The sequence below is a fragment of the Lithobates pipiens genome, unplaced genomic scaffold (assembly GCF_037356315.1).
Source record: "Lithobates pipiens isolate NorthernLeopardFrog02 unplaced genomic scaffold, aLitPip1_a1.2 Scaffold_23, whole genome shotgun sequence".
Classification (NCBI taxonomy): Eukaryota; Metazoa; Chordata; class Amphibia; order Anura; family Ranidae; genus Lithobates; species Lithobates pipiens.
Genome location: NW_027507785.1, coordinates 61,997,931 through 62,018,546, shown reverse-complemented (window position 1 = coordinate 62,018,546; position 20,616 = coordinate 61,997,931). Strand labels below are relative to the sequence as shown.

Here is a 20,616-nt window from a genome sequence, read left to right as displayed (position 1 = left end):
CTCTCTCCCTCCCCACCCCCGTCGGGCAAACTGCAGAGGTGACAGGTGAGGACCCTTGCAGAGATCGCCCTGTGCTCGAGAGATATACGACGGGATGATTGCATGTGCCACAGCGGGAAATGCAGCTAAATATTGCTCTCTCATTGACGGAGTGATTCGTCCTCTCGCTCTAATCTTCGGCTGTAAACGCGAGCTCTCTGAAGTATGTTATTACTCTGATCTGCAAAAAAAGATTATCGCTCCCGATAAGTCCCGTCAGCGAATTAACCTGGGCTGCAAATCACCGGAAAAAAAAAAAGAAAAAAGAATGAAAAAACAAATAAGTCTAAAATCTCAGCGCTACACCAAAAAAAAAAATTATAGGAAAGGGAAGCAATTTTCAGGCAATTTCTTCCATTCCTCAGCAAGCTTTTTACGTATGAGGCCTGTTGGAGAAACAATCAGAAGGGAAGATCACCATTATAGGAGAGATAACTATTGTTACTATTACTCTTTACAGCTTCTGAACACCTAAACTGTGGGTTTAAAGCCGGTTCAAGTGCCAATAACAGAGCTGAACAAATCCTGGGTCGCAAATGATCCTTTTAAAAAAAAACAAAAAAAAAAAACAACAATATTACAGTTGAGTTGGAGCCAACGTTAAGTCCTTTCCTGCTGTTGCCAATGGATGGCTCCTGGATCTCTAATGCCTCGTTTTCCATTGAGCAGAGCGATTCTGGTCGGTACAGTTTGGAAGGGTTAGAATGGTCCGGCCTATTCAGGTGAGCGTTTCCACTGCAAATCGGACCACCAGGGGCCATACGGGGTTTTGAAAAAAAGCCTTTGACGTGAGCATTGACGTTTTTTCTGTCTGCCAATCAGTGGAATGTATTGTGTGATGCCAGTAGCTCCGCCCTAACCATACTGCACCATTTTCTATGGCCCCACATCTGAAGCCGGACCCTGAATGGTGTGGTATGGTTCGGTTGTATGGGCCACTTTCATAATGGAAACACTCAAAATAGCGTACCGTACAAAACTAAAACCGAACCGATTCACTCAGTGGAAACGAGGCATAAAGGAAACCTGGACTGAGGATATATAAATTGCTGCCATAGCTGATCTCCCCTCCCAAAACTGCTAGTTTCTTGGCTGTCAAGCTGAGCCAGTGGCTTCAGTGTTTTCCAAGCGGATGCCCTGGATCAGGGTTCTCCAGACTTTTAAAAATGGCCCCATGGTCAGTGTCAGCGGGAGGAAGAGTGCCCCACCAGTGTCAGCGGGAGGAAGAGTGCCCCACCAGCGTTAGCGGGAGGAAGAGTGCCCCACCAGCGTCAGCGGGAGGAAGAGTGCCCCACCAGCGTCAGCGGGAGGAACTGTGCCCCACCAGCGTCAGCGGGAGGAACTGTGCCCCACCAGCGTCAGCGGGAGGAACTGTGCCCCACCAGCGTCAGCGGGAGGAACTGTGCCCCACCAGCGTCAGCGGGAGGAACTGTGCCCCACCAGCGTCAGCGGGAGGAACTGTGCCCCACCAGCGTCAGCGGGAGGAACTGTGCCCCACCAGCGTCAGCGGGAGGAACTGTGCCCCACCAGCGTCAGCGGGAGGAACTGTGCCCCACCAGCGTCAGCGGGAGGAACTGTGCCCCACCAGCGTCAGCGGGAGGAACTGTGCCCCACCAGCATCAGCGGGAGGAACTGTGCCCCACCAGCATCAGCGGGAGGAACTGTGCCCCACCAGCGTCAGCGGGAGGAACTGTGCCCCAACAGCGTCAGCGGGAGGAACTGTGCCCCAACAGCGTCAGTGTAAAGAATTTGTTGTTGGTGTCACTGGAAGGAACATTACCCCGTCGTTGGTATCAGTGGAAGATGTACTGCCCCATCATTTGTACAGGTGGAATAATGATGCCCCATCATTGTCATCAGTGAAAAAAAAATGTTTCAACATTTCGGAGACCACCGCACTGGAAAATGAATGCAGTTTAGGAGGTTAGGATTTCTATTCCGAGGTTACAGAATTGTATACGTGTACCAGTCTACGAGCCAGGAAAACCAACATTTCAAGAAGAATTCAGCAATGGCCACCTACATATTTCTCTGTACAGACTTTCCTTGAAACATGCTACCTTGTAATCTCAACTGACTGGCTACTAAATTCCATATTAAGTATTTTTCATTTTTGCCATGAAAAGAAAAGAAAAAAAAAAAAAAACATGCTTTATCATCAGGTCACATAGTCCTTTAGACTCCTGAATAAACAGTACTGCCAAGGGGGCACTAGTGACATTTCTAGGTTTCTTTACTACAGTGGTCACGATAAAGGAACCCACAAAAACACACAAATTCAATAGTAAACTGTCACTAATCTCTCCCAGGACAACAGTGATCAGAAAAGGTTTTTAGACCCATCTGAGAGTTCTTTCCATATAAAAGATGAACTGGCTAAGGTTATTTGCCATAGACATGAGTCTCATGATGAAACCAAACAAAAAAAATAGGCTAAGGGACACCCATTCATGTCCATAGGCAGATTGATGGTCAAGTTAGACCAGTGGGTCTCCAAACTTTGGCCCTTTGCTTGCTTTTATAATGGACTTTTGGGCATTATTGCCTTCCAGTGACACCGGCAACGAGGCACTATTCCGCCCACTGGCACCAATGATGGGGGGCCCACTGTTCCGCCCACTGGCACCAATGATGGGGGGCCCACTGTTCCGCCCACTGGCACCAATGATGGGGGGCCCACTGTTCCGCCCACTGGCACCAATGATGGGGGGCCCACTGTTCCGCCCACTGGCACCAATGATGGGGGGCCCACTGTTCCGCCCACTGGCACCAATGATGGGGGGCCCACTGTTCCGCCCACTGGCACCAATGATGGGGGCCCACTGTTCCGCCCACTGGCACCAATGATGGGGGCCCACTGTTCCCAGAACATTTTCTACTCCCACTGACTATAATCCGGCCCCTCTAAAGTCTGAGGAACAGTAAACTGGCCCTTTGTTAAGAAAGTTTGGACACCCCTGAGCTAGACTACTAATTTATCTAAATGAATGGCTTTTTTCTTTGTAGCTTCCTTTTGTGCTTTCTGATGCAATTCTTTCTGTCTTCCAGGAGAAGCATTTATTCTCATTGTCCTGGAACACATGATAAAACTACTATCTAGATACAGCAGAATCCTAGACAGAAAACCCAATAGTCATATCCCCAAGCAAAAGAAATAGCTCCACTTAAAGCGAGAAACCCAGCAGGAAACCACAGAGAAAAGGCAAATACAAAATAAAAGTGCTGGGTGTGAGATTTCCAGCCACTCAACTGCCCTCAAACGATCAGTTCTGGAAAAGAGCAATCATACTATCACATAAACCAAACACTATCTTGGGACAAAGGAAGGACAACCACACCATGGATACATTATACATCCTTAATGCACGAAATCTTTTCTGCATAGATTGTCACATCAGCAATTTTTTTAAAAGAGCGATCTCTTTCTAAAATGAAAGCCTATGTAAGGCCACTTTTACCTTCTGAAAGGTCTAAAAAGAAAAAAGAAAATGGTAAAAAAATTAAACCTACTGCCAGCATAAGCTCAGCTTTAGAAAAGGATATTTAAAATGGTAACTTAAATATATATATATATATATATATATATATATATATATATATATATATATATATATATATATATATATATATATATATATATATATATATATATATATATATATATATATATTTTTTTTTTTTTTTTCGTATACAATTGCTACTCAAGTCACATTGTAATGAAACATTAAAAATTACTTTACTTTCAATGCAGCACGGTAATTTTCAGTAAAATGCAATGCAATATGGCAGAAAAGGCCATTTCCACCTTGTGTCATTGGCTCACTGATTTTCCAAGAAGTCTGCAGTAAAATCTGATTTTTGGCATCCCCAGCAACAAAAACTTCATTCTTGGTGAGATACTCCCAAAAGGAAAATCACATCTAAAATGGATGCAGACCATGCCACTTTGCTCAGAGCCCTGTAGGTCTAGCAGCTGATTGATATTTATAAAGCCACTCCCATGAGATTCACTCTGTACATGGACACAGAAAACCAAACCGCTAGTGCTTCAAAATAACAAAAGGTAGGAACCTGCAACTAAGTTTGGTAAAATTCCTGCAATGTACATAGATCACCTGGACAGGAATTTTTTTTATTTTTTTTAACAGAAGTGGAGTTACACTTTAACAGTTATTAACTTACCGAGTTGATGCAACCAAGCTCTTTGTTTAAAAGCCAAGGCAGAGAGAGTTTTCCTTCGCCCCGATAGCAGGACTGAATACGCTCCTTAATTTTATCCTTTATCTTCTTCAAGGTGAAAAGGCAAAGAACAGACTCCTTTGGTGGTTTGACTCTATTTTTCTGACCCTGTGCAAAGACAGTGAAAAGAATGTCTTCCCTCTCGGAGATCCCCAACTCTTTGGCAAGGCGTTTCCCAGGCTTGCTCAGGTAAGCATCCTGTATGAGACGATATTCCACACCATCTTTCATGCATCCGATGGGGAATTCCACATAAGAGTAGAACTTGGGGTCTTCCACACAAAGCCGGACAATTTTAGATGTGAAAAACTGCTCTCCAGTAGAATCGGGAGAGGTCAACTGTGTATCTAGCTGTAGGGTCAAGTAGTAGACAAACTGCTCACTTCTGAAACTGTACACATAGTATATGTCAAAAGTTGGAAATTTGGACAGCGTGTCTGAGGGAATCTTAAGTTGTGAAGATACAAACTCATCCTGGTAAACAAAGCCAAACATCTCTGCATTCTCCTCGCTTTGCAGAAGTTTCCGACTAGAGAGCGTGGGAAAATATTCTGACTTTCCATCTATAGGTGTCCCAACAAAAAGTTTGTTCTGCCCATTAGGAGCCTCAATAATGATTCCAGACATGGTGCCAGACTCATTAACACTGGAGAGGTAGTGCTCCTTACGATGATGAGGTTCTCCCAATTTGAAGAGGTCCCCAAGACGTAGGAACTGACAGATCCCCTGAGAGGCGCTGCCACAGGCTATTAAACGGTCCCAAGGGTAGTCCACTAGTAGCAGCTTGTTGACATTATTAGTGGTGACAAGTCCATGCTGACAAGACTGGACGCTAGGAGGAGGGTAACACTTTTCGTTGTCTTCAATGGGACCCGTAACATGAGTGCGCAAGAGGGACAGATCACTTGACAGTTTGAAAATCCTGTTCACGGCCCCCAAGTATACCTCCCCAGTTTTATTATGCACCACCAAATGAGTCAAGCTCCATTCGCTGCCCGTAAAAGTTCTAAATGGCTTGGGAGAACCATTCCCGGGAAGAATCCAGGAGACCCCCAAAAACAAGGCAGTCCATAAATGCAAAGGAAGAGACTTCCACGTTTGGGTCATCATCTTTGAAAATAATATTAATTAAAGCAATGAAAATTATACAAAAAAAAAAATAATAAATTAAAGGACCAGGAGGGAGTGGGTAAAAACAAGGGGTTAAGTTTCCAAGTGGACTTGCTCTGAAATCTTCATTTACGACACGGTCTGAACAGTCAGCCGGGATATACCTGCACAACAAACAAAAAAAAGTATTAGCATCAAGAATATATTTTTTTGTAATTATACACTATTACATTTTATAAAATATATATATATATATATATATATATATATAATTTCATACTCTGATCACTAGATTTTCAACCAGCATGCAGAGAATTTGTATTGAAATTGAATTTTAGGTGCCATTTAAGCAATAGTTCTGATTGTAATCACCAGCAATATTTTTGTACCTTCCGTGCTGCAATGTTATTTGTTGTCATTGAATATACCGTCAAAGAATATTTGAAAAGAGTTTCCAAGATTATTCCATCTATGGCCATAAAGAGGTTTAAGTGCAGCAAAGAAGAGAAGACTGAGTGACCCATGTCAAACTTGTGCCACATGTCTCTATTGGTGAAATAGACGTAAAGAGTGCCCCCTGAGATATGAGGTATAAGACCAGAAGTTTCCAAGCTTCCTTAATAAAGAGCCAGTATACTGTCCTTCAGACTAAGGGGGAGTGGCGGGCCGTGGCCATTGGTAGTATAAAATGCCCAAGCATCAATTGAAGTAGACTTGGTCTCAGGTCTGGTGCTCACTGAAAGTTAAAAAAAAACCTCATAGTACACCTGTGGTCAGTAGGATGGGAAATAGTGCTCTATTGGTGGGTAGAATAGTGCCCCCCTCATTGGTGTAAAAGGAAGGAATAGTTCCCCATCATTGGTATCAGTGAAAGGACTAGTGCCCAAAGCTGGTGTCAGTGGGAGGAATTGTGCCCCATCATTGGTGTCAAAGGGAGGAATAATGATCACTGTTGGCGTCAGCGAAAGGAATGGTGTCTCAGTTTTGGTGTCAATGGGAGGAATAGTGCCTTGTATCAGTGGCAAGAAAAGTGCCCCAAAGGTCATAAAGTGACGCAAAGGGCCACAGTTTGCAGACCATTGGTCTAGAGCAGGGGTCTCCAAACTATGGCCATCCAGTTGTTGAGGAACGACAATTCCCATCATGCCCAGTCATAGCTCTGAATGTCAGAGTTTTACAATGCTTCAAGGGACGCGTAGTTCCGCAACAGCTGGAGGGCCGTAGTTTGGACTAGAAGAAAAAAAAAAAAAAAACACAAAGATTTAACCTTCACATACGGAAAGAGCTGTGAAAATAGTTGGTGGTTGATGGTTTTAAAAAAATAGCTGGACGCATTCCTAAAATGCACAAAATATAACTGCATACTATAGGTAATAACACTAGGGGTAGTTGATCCAGGGAATGTCCAATTGCCTCATTGGGGGGAGGGGGAATCAGGAAGGATTTTGTTTTCCCCAAACTGCAGCAAACTGGATCATGCTTTATTGGGGTATTTGTTTTTGCATTCCTCTGGGTCAACTGTGGGTGTAGGATTGAGCATATAGAGGTTTTCTATTTGTGTGTGCGCGTTTTTTTAATTTATTTTTTATTATTGGTTGAACTAGATAGGCTGACAAGACACTAGTCTAACTATATAACTATATAGCCCGTCTTCTCTTTTACTGTCACAGCCACATTGGATGTAGGTGTTTCAGGACCATCCAAAAATAGGCGATATGTCATAGGTGTTCTGAAAAAGAGAATGCCAAGCCCCATCCACTTTCTGGACCTTGGCCTCAACAGGATGCAAATTGCAACTCTACTGCGACATACAATTGAGACCAATGTAGAACCCTAAATTCTCACTATCATTACAAACTATAATTCATACACTTGCCCCTAAGTAAATGACTGTTCCTTTAAATGTTCCCTTTCACCCTCCTCTCCAAAGTCCCAGAAGACAGTTTAATAGTGTATGAATTTAGGCTAAAGCTTACTTCCACGCAGAGAGGAAAAAAATTAAGCAAACAAAGAGTGTCATAGTCCTGGATTATTGATGTCCTGTCAAAAGTGTCTGTGACATTTCAATTACAGGACTCATGCGGAAGGAGCCAAGGATGAGAGGAGACCAGAGCTCCATAAGAAACATCCTAATCTAGGCAGGAGGTTCGAAAACAGTAGGACATTACCCACAGCACCTGTACTGTGCTTAGAGGAGGAAAAAACACCAAAACAACAAAAAACACACAAAAAACTATCATCTAATTTGCTTCTTTTTTTTATCTCCTCAATACACCGAATCCCAATAATAAAATGATTAAAAATGGCCAATGAATTTCCTACCAACTTGAGCAACCCGTCCTTCCAGAACACCGGACGACTTCTGTAACCAGTGCTTTTGATTTTTTTTTCTCCGTTTTAATATTGTTCCTTTTGCTATAGTCTGCCAACACTAAATAGGCATCTGACATCGGAATTGGTTAGCCCCAGGTGACTGAGTGGCCTATGCGTATGTGGGGAAAGCCTCGCTCAAATGGTTTTACTCCTGTGGAACTCTTGCAAAGAAAAAAAAAAAAAAATTCCAGAACTCTGAAAACCCCTGCTAAAAATTTATCAGAGGTCATTGGAAAAATCAATGCCTAAACATGGAAGGAATGCATTAAGGTACAACATATTTAGGTTTTAGAACCACTTTAATGAACCCCTAGTAAACCCCAGAGGAACCCTAGTTGAGCATGGCTCCACTAGAGGAACAGTAGTAATTAAACCTGGACAAACGATCTTTGACAGTGGTCAACTGGCTGGCGTAAGCAGCTGCCCATGGGCATGATGCACCCATCTGCTACAAACAAAAGGGTCTGGATCAGGTGATCAAATGTTTGGGAACACAAAGTGAGCATTAAACCCAACTGTAGAGTCCAGAAATTCAAAAGTCCTTTGTGAGGATAACACAAGGTTCCATGCACACTTGTGCAACTCCAAAGTCGCACAACTTTGAGATGCAACTTGGAATGAGACTTTGACCAACGATAATGCACAACTGTCGCATGGATAACATTCAACTTTTGAGGATTTGCATTGAAGTCTATGATACTCATGTTTAAAGAGAGTCAGACCAAAGTAGCGCAGGAACGTTTTTAAAAGTCTCACGTATTTGAAGGTTGTCAATGAAAATCGTGGGGTGCGACTTTAGTGTTCAAAGTTACATGACAAGTGTGAATAGAGCTTAAGGCAAACAAAGTGAACTTTCCGACTTCAGAATATTAGCATTGTTTGCCATAGAGCACTGATATTGTGGCCTACTATTGCACCCTAGGTTTTCCATAAGACTGTATTCACACCTGAGTGTTTTCAGCTCATAAAACGCCAGAAAAAAACACCTGAAAAATGCCCAACAAGCAAAATCCCATTAATTTCAATGGCACTTGTTTACATCTGAACGTTTTGTCACATGAAGCAAAGAGCCTGAAAAACCCTGCGTGACTTTGAAACGCTCAGGTGTGTGCCCGGCCTAAATTCGGGCCCAATTACTAATTAACAAAAAAATTTTAAAAAAAATCATAGCTCGTCTTTGAGCGAACTTGAATTACAGCGTGCCTCATCAAATTCCGCACGTCAGATAAAAGGCAGAAATTAAAAAACCATTGTCTCAATCACAAAAGACACGTTTGGAAATCGGCGTTGGAATTTATGAGGAGTTGAAGATTCTCTGAATTATATTTGAAATATTAAATCATATGAAGTAGATGGCAATTCTCAGCAAACTGAAATATTTTAATACCGGATCTATCGCCTACCGGCAATGCACGGGCCTCTCTCATCCGGGGATGCGGAGAATGATTGAAGGGTGTACGTGGGGAACAGAAGTCTCTGGTGTAGCAAGTGAGAGAGAGACTGCCGAGAACATGTTAAAGAAGAAAATTAAGGAAAATACTTGTACTGGAATGGACCCCCGGGTCAATATTAGACACTTGCAGAATATTCCTGTTCATGAAACCCCTAGCCCATCCCGCTGCCAGAGAACAGTGCTAGCCTAAGACAGTTGAACTAATATAAAATAAAAAATACAATGAAAGCAAAAATACATTATTAAACTACCTGAATGTGGCCTGATATTGGCTTCTTGAAGTCCCTGTACAGCAGAGCACAAGGAGCCAGTCCATGGTCTGACAAGAAGCATACTGTTAGGGAAAGGGAGAGGCTCACTGTGCTGCTTCTCCTTTCACAGTCCAGTCACAGGCTGGGGGCACGGCCAGGATGACATGAGCTCAGAGGAAGTAGATCGAATGATGCTGTCCACCGGACTGAGGACATGTAGCAGCAGAAGAAAAAAAAAACCTAATGCAGCGGAAATGTCTAGATTGAAGGTGAATATGGAACGTAAATTGATTGTAAAGCCCCATACACACCATCAGATTTTCTGCTGATTTTTGTCTTCAGATTTACCAAAACCATGTAGTGCAAGGGCCTGCCTGATTGCATACAAATTGAAACTCCTAAAGTTTGACCTCATATTATATGGTTTTGGTAAATCTGAAGACAAAAATCTGCAGAAAATCTGATAGTGTGTATGGGGCTTAAGGCCCCTTTCACACGGGCGCCTCTGTTTAACACTGTGCAGATCAGACACAGACACAGTCCTGCTCTCCTCTATGGGGAAATCGGATGGAAACAGACCACCTGTCCATTTCATTCCAATCTGATCCAATGGACAGATTGGAAAATAGGACGACCATCTGTTTTTAGTGGACAGGATCGGATTAGATGGCCGCTCCATAGAGGACAATGCAGTGTGTCCGATCAGGCCCACCTGAAAAACTGACAGGCAGACACGTGTGAAAGGGTCTATTATCTTTTTAAATAAACATGTCATACTTACTTGCACTGTGCAATGGTTTTGCACAGAGCAGCCCCGATTCTCCTCTTCTGGGTTCCTGGCTCCTCCTCCTCCTGTCCAGTGACCCCATAGCAAGCCATGTGCTATGGGGAGACTCATACGAGTTTGATCCTGGGCTGCACTGTGTGCATCTATTGACACACACACACACACACACACACACACACACACTGCCCCACCCCCTGCTCCTTTTGATTTGATTGACAGCAGTAGGAGCCAATGGCTCCCGCTACTCTCACCAAGTCCAGTGAGGAGGGGGCTAGAGCAGCATTGCTGCTTTCGGGCACAGTGCTGGATCAACATTGGGCTTGAGTAAGTGTTTAGGAGGGAACAGGGAGGAGCTGCAAAAAATAAATATAAAAAATATATATCTCTGAGGAAATGCTTCCTGCTGTCTGAGACTGAGGACATCATCTCAGCTTAGACAAAGTCTCTTGGTTGGGACTCTAGGATGGATTTAGGAATAAAAGTTGGAACCTTTTTTGAAAAAATGATCCTCTTGTACATTTTAACATGTCAAGAACATGTCAAGAATCTTTTGACATTGCTGATGGGTCACTTTAGATGTTATTTCACAGATGGGACTTTAGACTTTAAAAACTATGCTTAGCAGAAAGCTTTTTCAGGTTGGGTTTCTGTATTGAGCTAAAGTCCAGAAGAACTCTGAATAATACAAAACCTGGCATCACTGTCTTCACCATTGTCATCGTGCTTCAGATTTTGGGAGGGCAGAGAAGAACACCGTCTCACTTGTCATCCACCACCAGGAGATGAGCAGCCCGCAGGCAAGTATAGGCAGGCTATGTACTGGGGACCGAACACAGGCAATTATATGAGGAACTGCAGAAAGCCAAAGCTTGTTGGCAGCTAATCAGCTCTGCCACACACTCCGGGACATGGCACATCTTCCCTATTACTGCCTTAAAGAGCAAGCCAACCCTAAAAACGGATTTCAGTTTTGGGTGGATGCCAGCAGACTGAGTGTCCACTAAAAGCTACATTTACCTTTGAGAATCTAGAATGGGAGCTTTCTACTATCTGGTTTTGGGTTCTCTCTATCGATATTCACTTTATATTACAGAAAAGGCGGCTGAGAAAGTAAGACCATCACAGCTGCCAAGGGCAAGAGGGGTAAGACTGCAAGCTACAGATGGAGTCAACCGGCAAATTGCACTGGAATTAGAGATATAAAAACCTGATGAATAAATCCACCAGAGTCCACCTACTACAACTCAAAGTGGAAGTAAACTCCCCTATCGTTTTCAGCCAAGGAAGCTGCCATCTTTGCCTCTGTTTAATCTTCAACTGCTATGGTGCTGTACATGCGATTCTTTATGACACCAGCGTTTGGATAGTTTGGCTGAGAGCACAGCCAATGTGCAGTTAGCATTCCCGGCATGCCTTTTTTTTTCAACTGTTTAAATCCATGGGTTTACTTCCACTTTAAAGTTGAAGTTTCTTGCTTAAATTTTCCCTTACCTGGGTCCTTTCTTTAGCAACACGCTAATAATATTTTAAATGACTTGCTGCAAATTCTAATGCGAGAAGCTCACAGTGTGCAGTGAAATCAGAGGAAGCAATTTCAGTACAACAGAGGAGCCTTTACAACTGTACAAGATGGAAAAGAAGGTTGGAGGGTCCAGCTTTAAATTATCCAATCTTTTATAGTCTTTCTAGGAAACATAACTTAAGACTTTATGCCGTCAAGCTAAAGAACCCGTCTGTAGAGCTATCCTTTAGCCAACAGAAGTCAGACGACCAGAAGAAAAACATGTCACTCCACAAATCAAATTCTTTATCTTAAAAACTGTAAGAGATATTCATAGATTTTATGGGTTTATTGGTGCTAAAATACAGAGGGGAAAATAAAACAGACAAGGTTAAGGTCCCTTTAAACACTTCATGTGAAGTATTTTGCAACAGTAAGAAAGTTGAGGTGTCAGAGGCCCTATAAAACCTTCCAAGCAGAGCTAATCGGCCTTGATAAGGAATGTCACAAGAGAGGTTTTACCAAGTAACAAAACAAGGGCATAAAGAGTTGTCACAAGAGAGATTAGGGAACTGAGAGCTTTATGTTGTTTGCATTACTAGGAGCATGACTGCAGGGTTTCTTTTGTCTACATGGTGGCTGGTAATTCACAATGAACGTAGTTCGGAACCAATATTTACCTTGAGAGGGTATTACACTACATCCCATGCCCGCAGTCATAGTTTGCCAAGTGACAGTCTTGTATACTTCATAAGAGGGCATAGATATCAGAGGGTATGGCATCTTCCATCGCTCACGCAAAGACGTCCAAGGGAAGACGCCTTCAACCATTGGACAAAAATGTCCAAGGACAGACATCTTCCACTACTCAAAGATGGAGGATGGACATCATCCAGCATGATTACAGATATGTCAGAGGGTGGACATCACCCAGCATGCAAAGTTGTCAAGCATATGGACGTCTTCCATTTTTCACATAAAGATGGACACCTCCCACTATTCAGACAAAGATGTCAGAGGGTAAATACCTTTCAGACAAAGATGTTAGAAGGAAGATGGACACCTTCCACCATTCGGACAAAGATGTCAAAGGATGGACACCTTCTTCCTTTGACATTATCCACCGATGGAGCTTCTGTGTAAATGAAGCCTGCAAACAGGCTTCATTCATCAGTACGTTTCAATATAATGGTTGAAATGTATTTAATTTAGTGCTTATGTTGGCATCAAAGACCTATAACTCCTACCTCCCAGAGTGGGATTGAAACCTAGTGCCCAGAGCACTAACCAAAGTCCGCCAATGATTTATAGGACGTGGATGCCAATCTGGCTGCTTAACCAGCCTACCCAGAAGGTCAGATGGAATTATTCACAAATCCAGCCCTCTTAACTTCTTAGTCAGGATGGCCTTTTGCATCTTCCATTGCCATCAATGTAAAATGACAGATGCAACAATTAATCACATTTCATAAGCAGCATCCATTAAACTGATTTCCTGGTAGTCCCATCAGCCAATTAAACACCCACAAACTCTTTGGCGCTTAGCCCCGGGACAAATCTAATATTATTCCTTCAAAAAAAAAAAAATTGCAGTTGGTTGTGTTTGATTTTAATTACTAAATGTAATTTTGTTTGCAAGATAGCGAGCAGGAACTGTGATTATAAAACAATCAGCTCCGTAGAAATAAATAAAGTAATGGAAGCTGTCGGGAACAAAAGGGTTGCATGAGTCGTGGGTGGCGGCACTGAGTCCTCGCAGTCATGCCACTTCCTGCATCGGGGTAGGCATTTAGATCGACTTTAGATCGGCATTTAGATTGACTTTAGTGGCAATCACGTTCAGAATTTATTATAGCAACGGCACAGAAAAAAAGGGTAGCCTGTTCTCTTTTTGAAAATGCTAGCTGCCTGGCTGTCCAAAGACTGATGCAGAATAAGTAGGGAAACCACAAGTTCCGACTTTATTTAATGCATGCTTGTTCCAGGACAGAGGCTTAAAAGTATTCAAGCCAGGGACAGCCAAGCATCTAGCATTTTCAGCATGCACCCTTCTTCCTATGATGAAGCACTGGATGTTGACCAGCCAATCACTAACCTTGTCAAGTGGGGACGGAAGCAGAGTCCCTAGCTCTGACCTAAGGACGTCTCTTAGTTCCAAGATGTGGACATTGTCCAAGATGTGGACAAAGATGCCAGAGGGTGGACAACATCCACCATGCAGACAATAGAACCGATTCTTTCTCTGCTGCAGTGAAGTAACACGTACAGCTCTCCTCCCCAACCTCATCTGACTGGACAGTGAAAAGAGAAGCAGCAGACTGATGAGCTCGTCTCTGTTCTCTCCTCAATGTTCCTTAAAGTGATACTATACATAGTTAGTAAGGTTGAATAAAGACACCAGTCCATCCAGTTCAACATGTGTGAGTGTGGGTGCGTGGCTACAATTGTCCCTATCCTGTATATTGTGTCTCATTAAGATGCTCATCTATTATATTATTATTAAAGGTGCCCATATAGCGCCGTCAATTTACGCAGTGCTCCACACATACATCACACACTCACATCAGTCCCTAACCTCAAGGAGCCCACAATCCAATGTCCCCAACTCACATTCTTATACTAGGGCCAATTTTGGACAGAAGCCAAATAACCTACCAGCATGTCTTTGGAGTGTGGGAGGAAACCCACATAGGCACAGGGAGAACATGCAAACTCAAGGCAGGTAGTGTTGTGGTTGGGATTCGAACCAGCAACCCTTTTTACTGCTAGGCGAGGGTGCTACCCACTACACCACTGTGCCACCCTAATACAATATCCTTAGTCTCCAAAAAAATTCTATACGCATTCCCTACTTAATGGTCCTGTAATCTACTTTTCATGAAAGAGTTTTAGAGCCCTTTCACACCGAGCCGCGGGGGGGGGGGGGGGCATTGGTGGTTGTAGCGGCGCTATTCGGCCACTAGCAGGGTGGTTTTAACCCCCTGCTAGCGGCCGAAAAGGGGTTTAATCCGCTGCGCAAAACGCAGCCGGAGCGGTGTTTTATCGGCGGTACCGCAGCACTGCCCCCCTGATTTCACCGCTCCAAAGAAGCTGCTGGCAGGACTTTTTGTGACACCCTGCCAGCGCACCGCTCCAGTGTGAAAGCCCTCAGGCTTTCACACTGGAGTGCATGGAGCAGCTTTGTCAGACGATATATAGGCGATATTTTTAGCTTTTTCTGGGTCCTTGTAATGCCCTCTATTAGCTCCAGAACTTCTAATTTCCCCCCTAACTGCCCATTCTTTGGAAAGAGCAGTGCATATTGGCTGAGGTCTCATGCACTGCTCTATGCACACTACAAATGTAGTCCATCTCAGATGAGGTGCAACTGACTGTCGGTGTGTTTTTCCATCTTCCACTCTGAGCTCTGCTGTACGTAGATGACAAAAAGGTCAAATGCAGGTTACTTACGTAGCTTTAAAGTTGAACTATTAATGATTACAGAGGTGCATTCATTTTTATCTGCCTGGAGATTAGCAGACAAAAAAAAAAAAAATTGTATTTTTCACCTTTTAGATGTTTCTAAGGAGGTGGTCTCATGGCTGATTCCAAGGACTTCTGGGTAGTCTCAGCGTGTCTCCATGCAGACTGCGCTGTCCCTCATTAACATACAATGCAGGATGCGAAATGTCAAAAATTTTAACCCTTTGTTAGGACAGCGTTCAAATCTAGTTTACAGCTGATAATGAAGGACTGGGAGTACAGTTCAGACAAGGGTAATTATGCAAACCTTAAAGCGGAGTTCCGCCTAAAAAAAAATAAAAAAAATAAAAAAAAGGAGGGAAAATGTATGTACAAATACTGCAGCTGCTGGCTTTTAAAATAAGGACACTTACCTGTCCTGCACGATGTCCTTACCCAAAGCCGACTTGTCCCTCAGCTCCGGGTGGAGACGCCGGTGTCATGTGAAATAGTGTCCACTGTGTACTGCGCATGCACAGTAAACATGACAAGCAGATTCCGAAAATAGCTGTAGATGAACGGCGCCTGTGCCGCAAATCCAGGTTCAAGCCCCACCATCCAAGTGGACAGAGTTAGAATTTAAAAGAGCCGAGCGAAGCAAACCCACGAGGGGCCCTCTAACTACGCGCAGCCCTATGTCCACTTAGATGGAGGCACCGTTCATCTTCAGAGATTTTCCGAATCTCCTTGTGCTCCTGCGCAGTACACAGCGGACACTATTCGATAGGCGGACATTTTTAGACAAAACACCGGCATTGCTAGTAAGGGAATCTGGAAGTGAAGCCTTGCACATGCGCGAGTCGTGCTGCTCGTTCTGAGTGATCCCTACTGTCTTCTGGGACCTGTGCGTCTAACAGAAGACAGAGGAGGGGCCAGACAGAGGAGGGGCCGGACATGACGTAGATTTCCGCGGACACTGCGACAATATTTCGCCAGAAGTGGGAGCAAATACCTGCATTAGAGAGGTATCTGCTCCCCCTTCCCCCTAAAAGGTGCCAAATGTGACACCGGAGGGGGTGGAGGAGGAATACGGACAGCGGAAGTTCCATTTTTGGGTGGAACTCCGCTGTAAGACTGGGTTCATCACACTATCGTCGCATGCGGCTTGCAGCAGGGGTCTGGTGCATCACCATTTTAGGTCAGATTTCAACCTGAATTTTTGGCTAAATTCGGACCTAAAACTAACCAACCAAAAGACGCACAGAGCTCCTGTGAAAATTTTTATTTTTTTTTAAATCGCACCGGAGCCGCAGCAGAGATATGTGAACCAGCTTCACAGAGAGTCGGTCAAAATCAACTGCTATTGCGAACCCACGTCCAATTCGCAATAGTGTGAGCCCAGCCTTAATCCACAACCCTTTCCTAAAGATTACTAAGCAGGGAGAGCATGTGAGGATTTTCAAGCAAGTAAACAGCACCTAAAAAGGGAACCAATCATTTTTTTTATCTTATGCGATGTTAATGGGAACGCGTAACAAATCTAAAGTTGCCAACATTACCACTTTGGCTGCAAAAGTGGGAATTTACTTTAAATCTATAGACCATTAGGCCTAAGCTAAATGGGCGATTTTAGGAGCTTAGTCACTTTAGCTTGTGCGAAAGGTTAAGATTAGCAATGCATTTCTTAAGCGCCCCAAAAAAAACGTCAGAAAAAAAACATTAGTTGTCTTCCTTTTAGGATTTGTCCAGTTACAAGATTAAGTTTCTCATGCATTTACTTTAATGTTCTTGTTCGTATAAAGCAGCTTGTATCAGACCGCATTCCAAATGAATTGCCCCACTTTTGCTCTCACTGCAGATGGTACTTACGATATTGAATTATGAAAAATGGAGACAACTTTCCTAGAAAAAACAAAAAAAAAAAAAAAGATAACAGAAAGAGATTGTAACTGTCCTTGGGTCAGCGCTCAGCTCCCGGCCAAAGGGAAACAGAGGACCACAATAAATAGAACATGAATTCCTGCTGAAACACTCCGGAAAAGCCTCAGTTTCCTGCTTATCCGGGTTCAGCAGCACAGAGATTGCTCAGAGTCAGACACAAAATTACAGAGGGGTCATCGACCGACTCACTGCGCTCCCCGAGTCATGACTGTAGTGCAGCCAGGTCAGCCGTGCCAGCGGAGAACAGTATATTTCTTTAAAAAAAAAAAATGGTATATATATATATATATATATATATATATATATATATATATATACACAGTATATTAGTATTGGGACACCTGCCTTTACATGCACATAAACTTTAATGACATCCCAGTCTTAGTCCGTAGGGTTCAATATTGAGTCGGCCCACCCTTTGCAGCTATAACAGCTTCAACTTTTCTTGGAAGGCCGTCCACATGGTTTAGGAGTGTGTCTATAGGAATGTTTCACCATTCTTATAGAAGCGCATTTGTGAGGTCAAGCACTGATGTGGACAAAAAGGCCCGTCTCGCACTCAATTTATCTCAAAGGTGTTCTATCAAGTTGAGGTCAGGACTCCGTGCAGGCGAGTCAAGTTCCTCCACCCCAAACTTGCTCATCCGTGTCTTTATGGACATTGCTTTGTGCACTGGTCCAAATCATTTGGTGGAGGGGGGATTATAGTGAGGGGGTTGTTTTTCAGGGGATGGGCTTGGCCCCTTAGTTCCAGTGAAGAGAACTCTTAAGGCGTCAGCATACCAAGACATTTTGGACAATTTAATGCTCCCAACTTTGTGGGAACAGTTTGGGGTCCCTTCCTGTTCCAACATGACTGCGCACCAGTGCACAAAGCAAAGTCCATAAAGACATGGATGAGCGAGTTTGGGGTGGAGGAACTTGACTGGCTTGCGCAGAGTCCTGATCTCAACCCGATAGAACACCTTTGGGTTGAATTAGAGCGGAGACTGCGAGCCGGGCCTTTTTGTCCAACATCAGTGCCTGACCTCACAAATGCGCTTCTGGAAGAACAGTCAAACATTCCCATAGACACACTCCTAAACCTTGTGGATGGCCTTCCCAGAAGAGTTGAAGCCGTTATAGCTGCAAAGGGTGGACCAACGCAATATTGAACCCTACGGACTAAGACTGGGATGCCATTAAAGTTCATGTGTGTGTAAAGGCAGGCGTACCAATACTTTTGGTAACATAGGGTATATTATACATACACACACACACACACATTATACAGATATATAATATATCTTCTTCCTATCGATCTCCAAAACCGGGCACTTCTGCTTATTCCATGAAAAAATATATAGACTCCCATTTAAGACACCATAAAGTGCACTGTAAGCTGTAGTTAAGGATCCTGACTGTGCTGTCTGGCAGGGTGCCTACACCATAAGTCCAAATGAACACAACTCCACATTCTTTGGCATAAACCAGCTCACACATTTATGGTGTCACCAATAATTTCGCCATCTGCTTTAAATTCAGCTTTAAAGACATTCTATGCAATTTATAACCTGTAATTTACGAAGAACAATCTCCAGGATAGACAGAACCAAGCTTGGTGATGAGTTGACCAGCAAAGGACGCATGTTACAATAAAGCCGACTAAAAAAGAAAAAAAAATTAAACATGAAAACAAAGGGTTTCTCCAAGAAAAACACTGGCTATGATGAAGGCCAACATTCTGCTCCCCCCCTCGCGATTCTGTCCCTTTAATATTTTTTCCAGGAAGGGCATTTCATCACCCCATTTCCTTCAACCAGAGGAAAATGTATTTATATAATTATACGCGTTTTATTGAGCCCATGTGTGCCGCGCTCTGGCGTTCAGTCTTGATTACCGCCCAGGGCTCAAGGTAATCTTATTCCGCTACTGACCACACAGGAGCGGTGAAGGATGAGGTAAGAGGTGGCTTTGATTAGGTATAATTACATCCATCATGTCAGACTTCCGAGGCCCCATTCCAAACAGAGTCTCATGGCAAAAATTATACAATTTCCCAATATTTTAATAACCCCAAGCAGCAAAATATTACCTAAATGTGCCTCTGTTCACAAAACAGGGTAATATTCAGAATTCTCCAAAACATACCCAACTTTCCTTATACCCCCGGGGCCTACTTACATAAGCTTAGGAGGAAATTTCAGCCTTCTCATGGGAATATAAAACGTCATCCAGCTATAGGGCTTGTTTTTGTTGGTGGCTTATGTTAACTGAAAGCAGACCTTTCTAGGAAAAATATGTCTCCTGTCATTCGCCCTGCTTACCGAAATCCACCACCGTTCAATAGTCCAGATACAATTTTATTCCAGTGAGGGTCAGAGGGGCAATAAAAAAAATAAAATAAAAAAAAATAAAGAGTAGCCAATAAAAGAAAAAATAAAAAAAAATGCCCTTCAACAGGAAGGAAAAAAAAAAAAAAAAAGGAAATAAGGACATCAGAAGTTACCCCATGATCCTGATGAAGGGGGGTGCTTTTGGTTCCCCAAAACACATAGGATACCCCTTTTTTTCCCCTCTGACCCTTACTAGAATAAAATTGTACCTGGATTATTGCAGACTATTGCATAAAAATGTAAGCAATAAACCAACAGGTGGATATCCTCTGGGGTGTAGCCCTATACTAAGGGGCTCCAAACTTTCTAAACAGGGGGCCAGTTTACTGTCCTTCAGACCTTAGGGAGGGCCAGACTCTTGCCATTGAGAGTTTAAGGCCTCATGTACACTGCTGCTGCTAAAACGGACGTTTAGGATAAGTTGGGAATTTTTTTTCAACTGCTCCTAAACTCTCCTCTATGTTATCTTATCAGTACATGTACACAGGGCCGTTTACAGTCGTTTCTAGGCAGTCGAGTTTAGAGGCTTTTTTTTGGAACGCAAAAAAAAAAAAAAAGTCTTCAGAGGCATTTCAAGCACCGAACGCTTCTAAATGTGGCAACTCGAGTTTAGCCACATTTAGTTTTACAGGCTCTCTCATTTTTGAATTTGCCCAGTTCACCCAGAAACGAAGAAATTCAAAATTAGTATAAGGGTTCATTGAATGTACTTTACTAACTGTACTGTTACGGTAAGTAGAAAAGATCAGCTGAGATTCTAACCAAGTATGGGTAGACTGAATACCAAAAGTTGGGTGATTGAAACGTCGGTACAACCCGCCTTTCGGATTTTACATTGGATTATTGCTAGCAGCTATTATAGCCACTAGGAGGATTAAATGTGTTCTCCTGTTGGGGGCGGCTTCCTGTGCCCCACCAGGAGACCACAGTGGCTCCACGGGAGGGATTCCCCATAAACACTGACTGTGTTGGAGAAACAGAGTGACTTTCTGTGGTCACTCCATCTATGGCCGGCCCAAGAGTGAAGAATGATCTTATAGAACATCTAGCTCCCCATGTTGTAAGCTACACAAGCATAATGCGTTTGCATATAGAAATGATGAACT

The 20,616-nt window shown here is 43.3% G+C and overlaps 1 protein-coding gene across 1 annotated transcript in view; it reads right to left on the bottom strand.

The window, feature by feature from the left end:
* PLXNA1 (plexin A1) overlaps nucleotides 1-20,616 on the bottom strand; it is a gene marked incomplete in the record, with an annotated part of 497,669 nt that overhangs the window by 439,491 nt on the left and 37,562 nt on the right. The window contains 1 exon segment of the mRNA XM_077451741.1: nucleotides 4,222-5,552. Within this exon segment, the coding sequence (XP_077307867.1) occupies nucleotides 4,222-5,388 (1,167 nt within the window).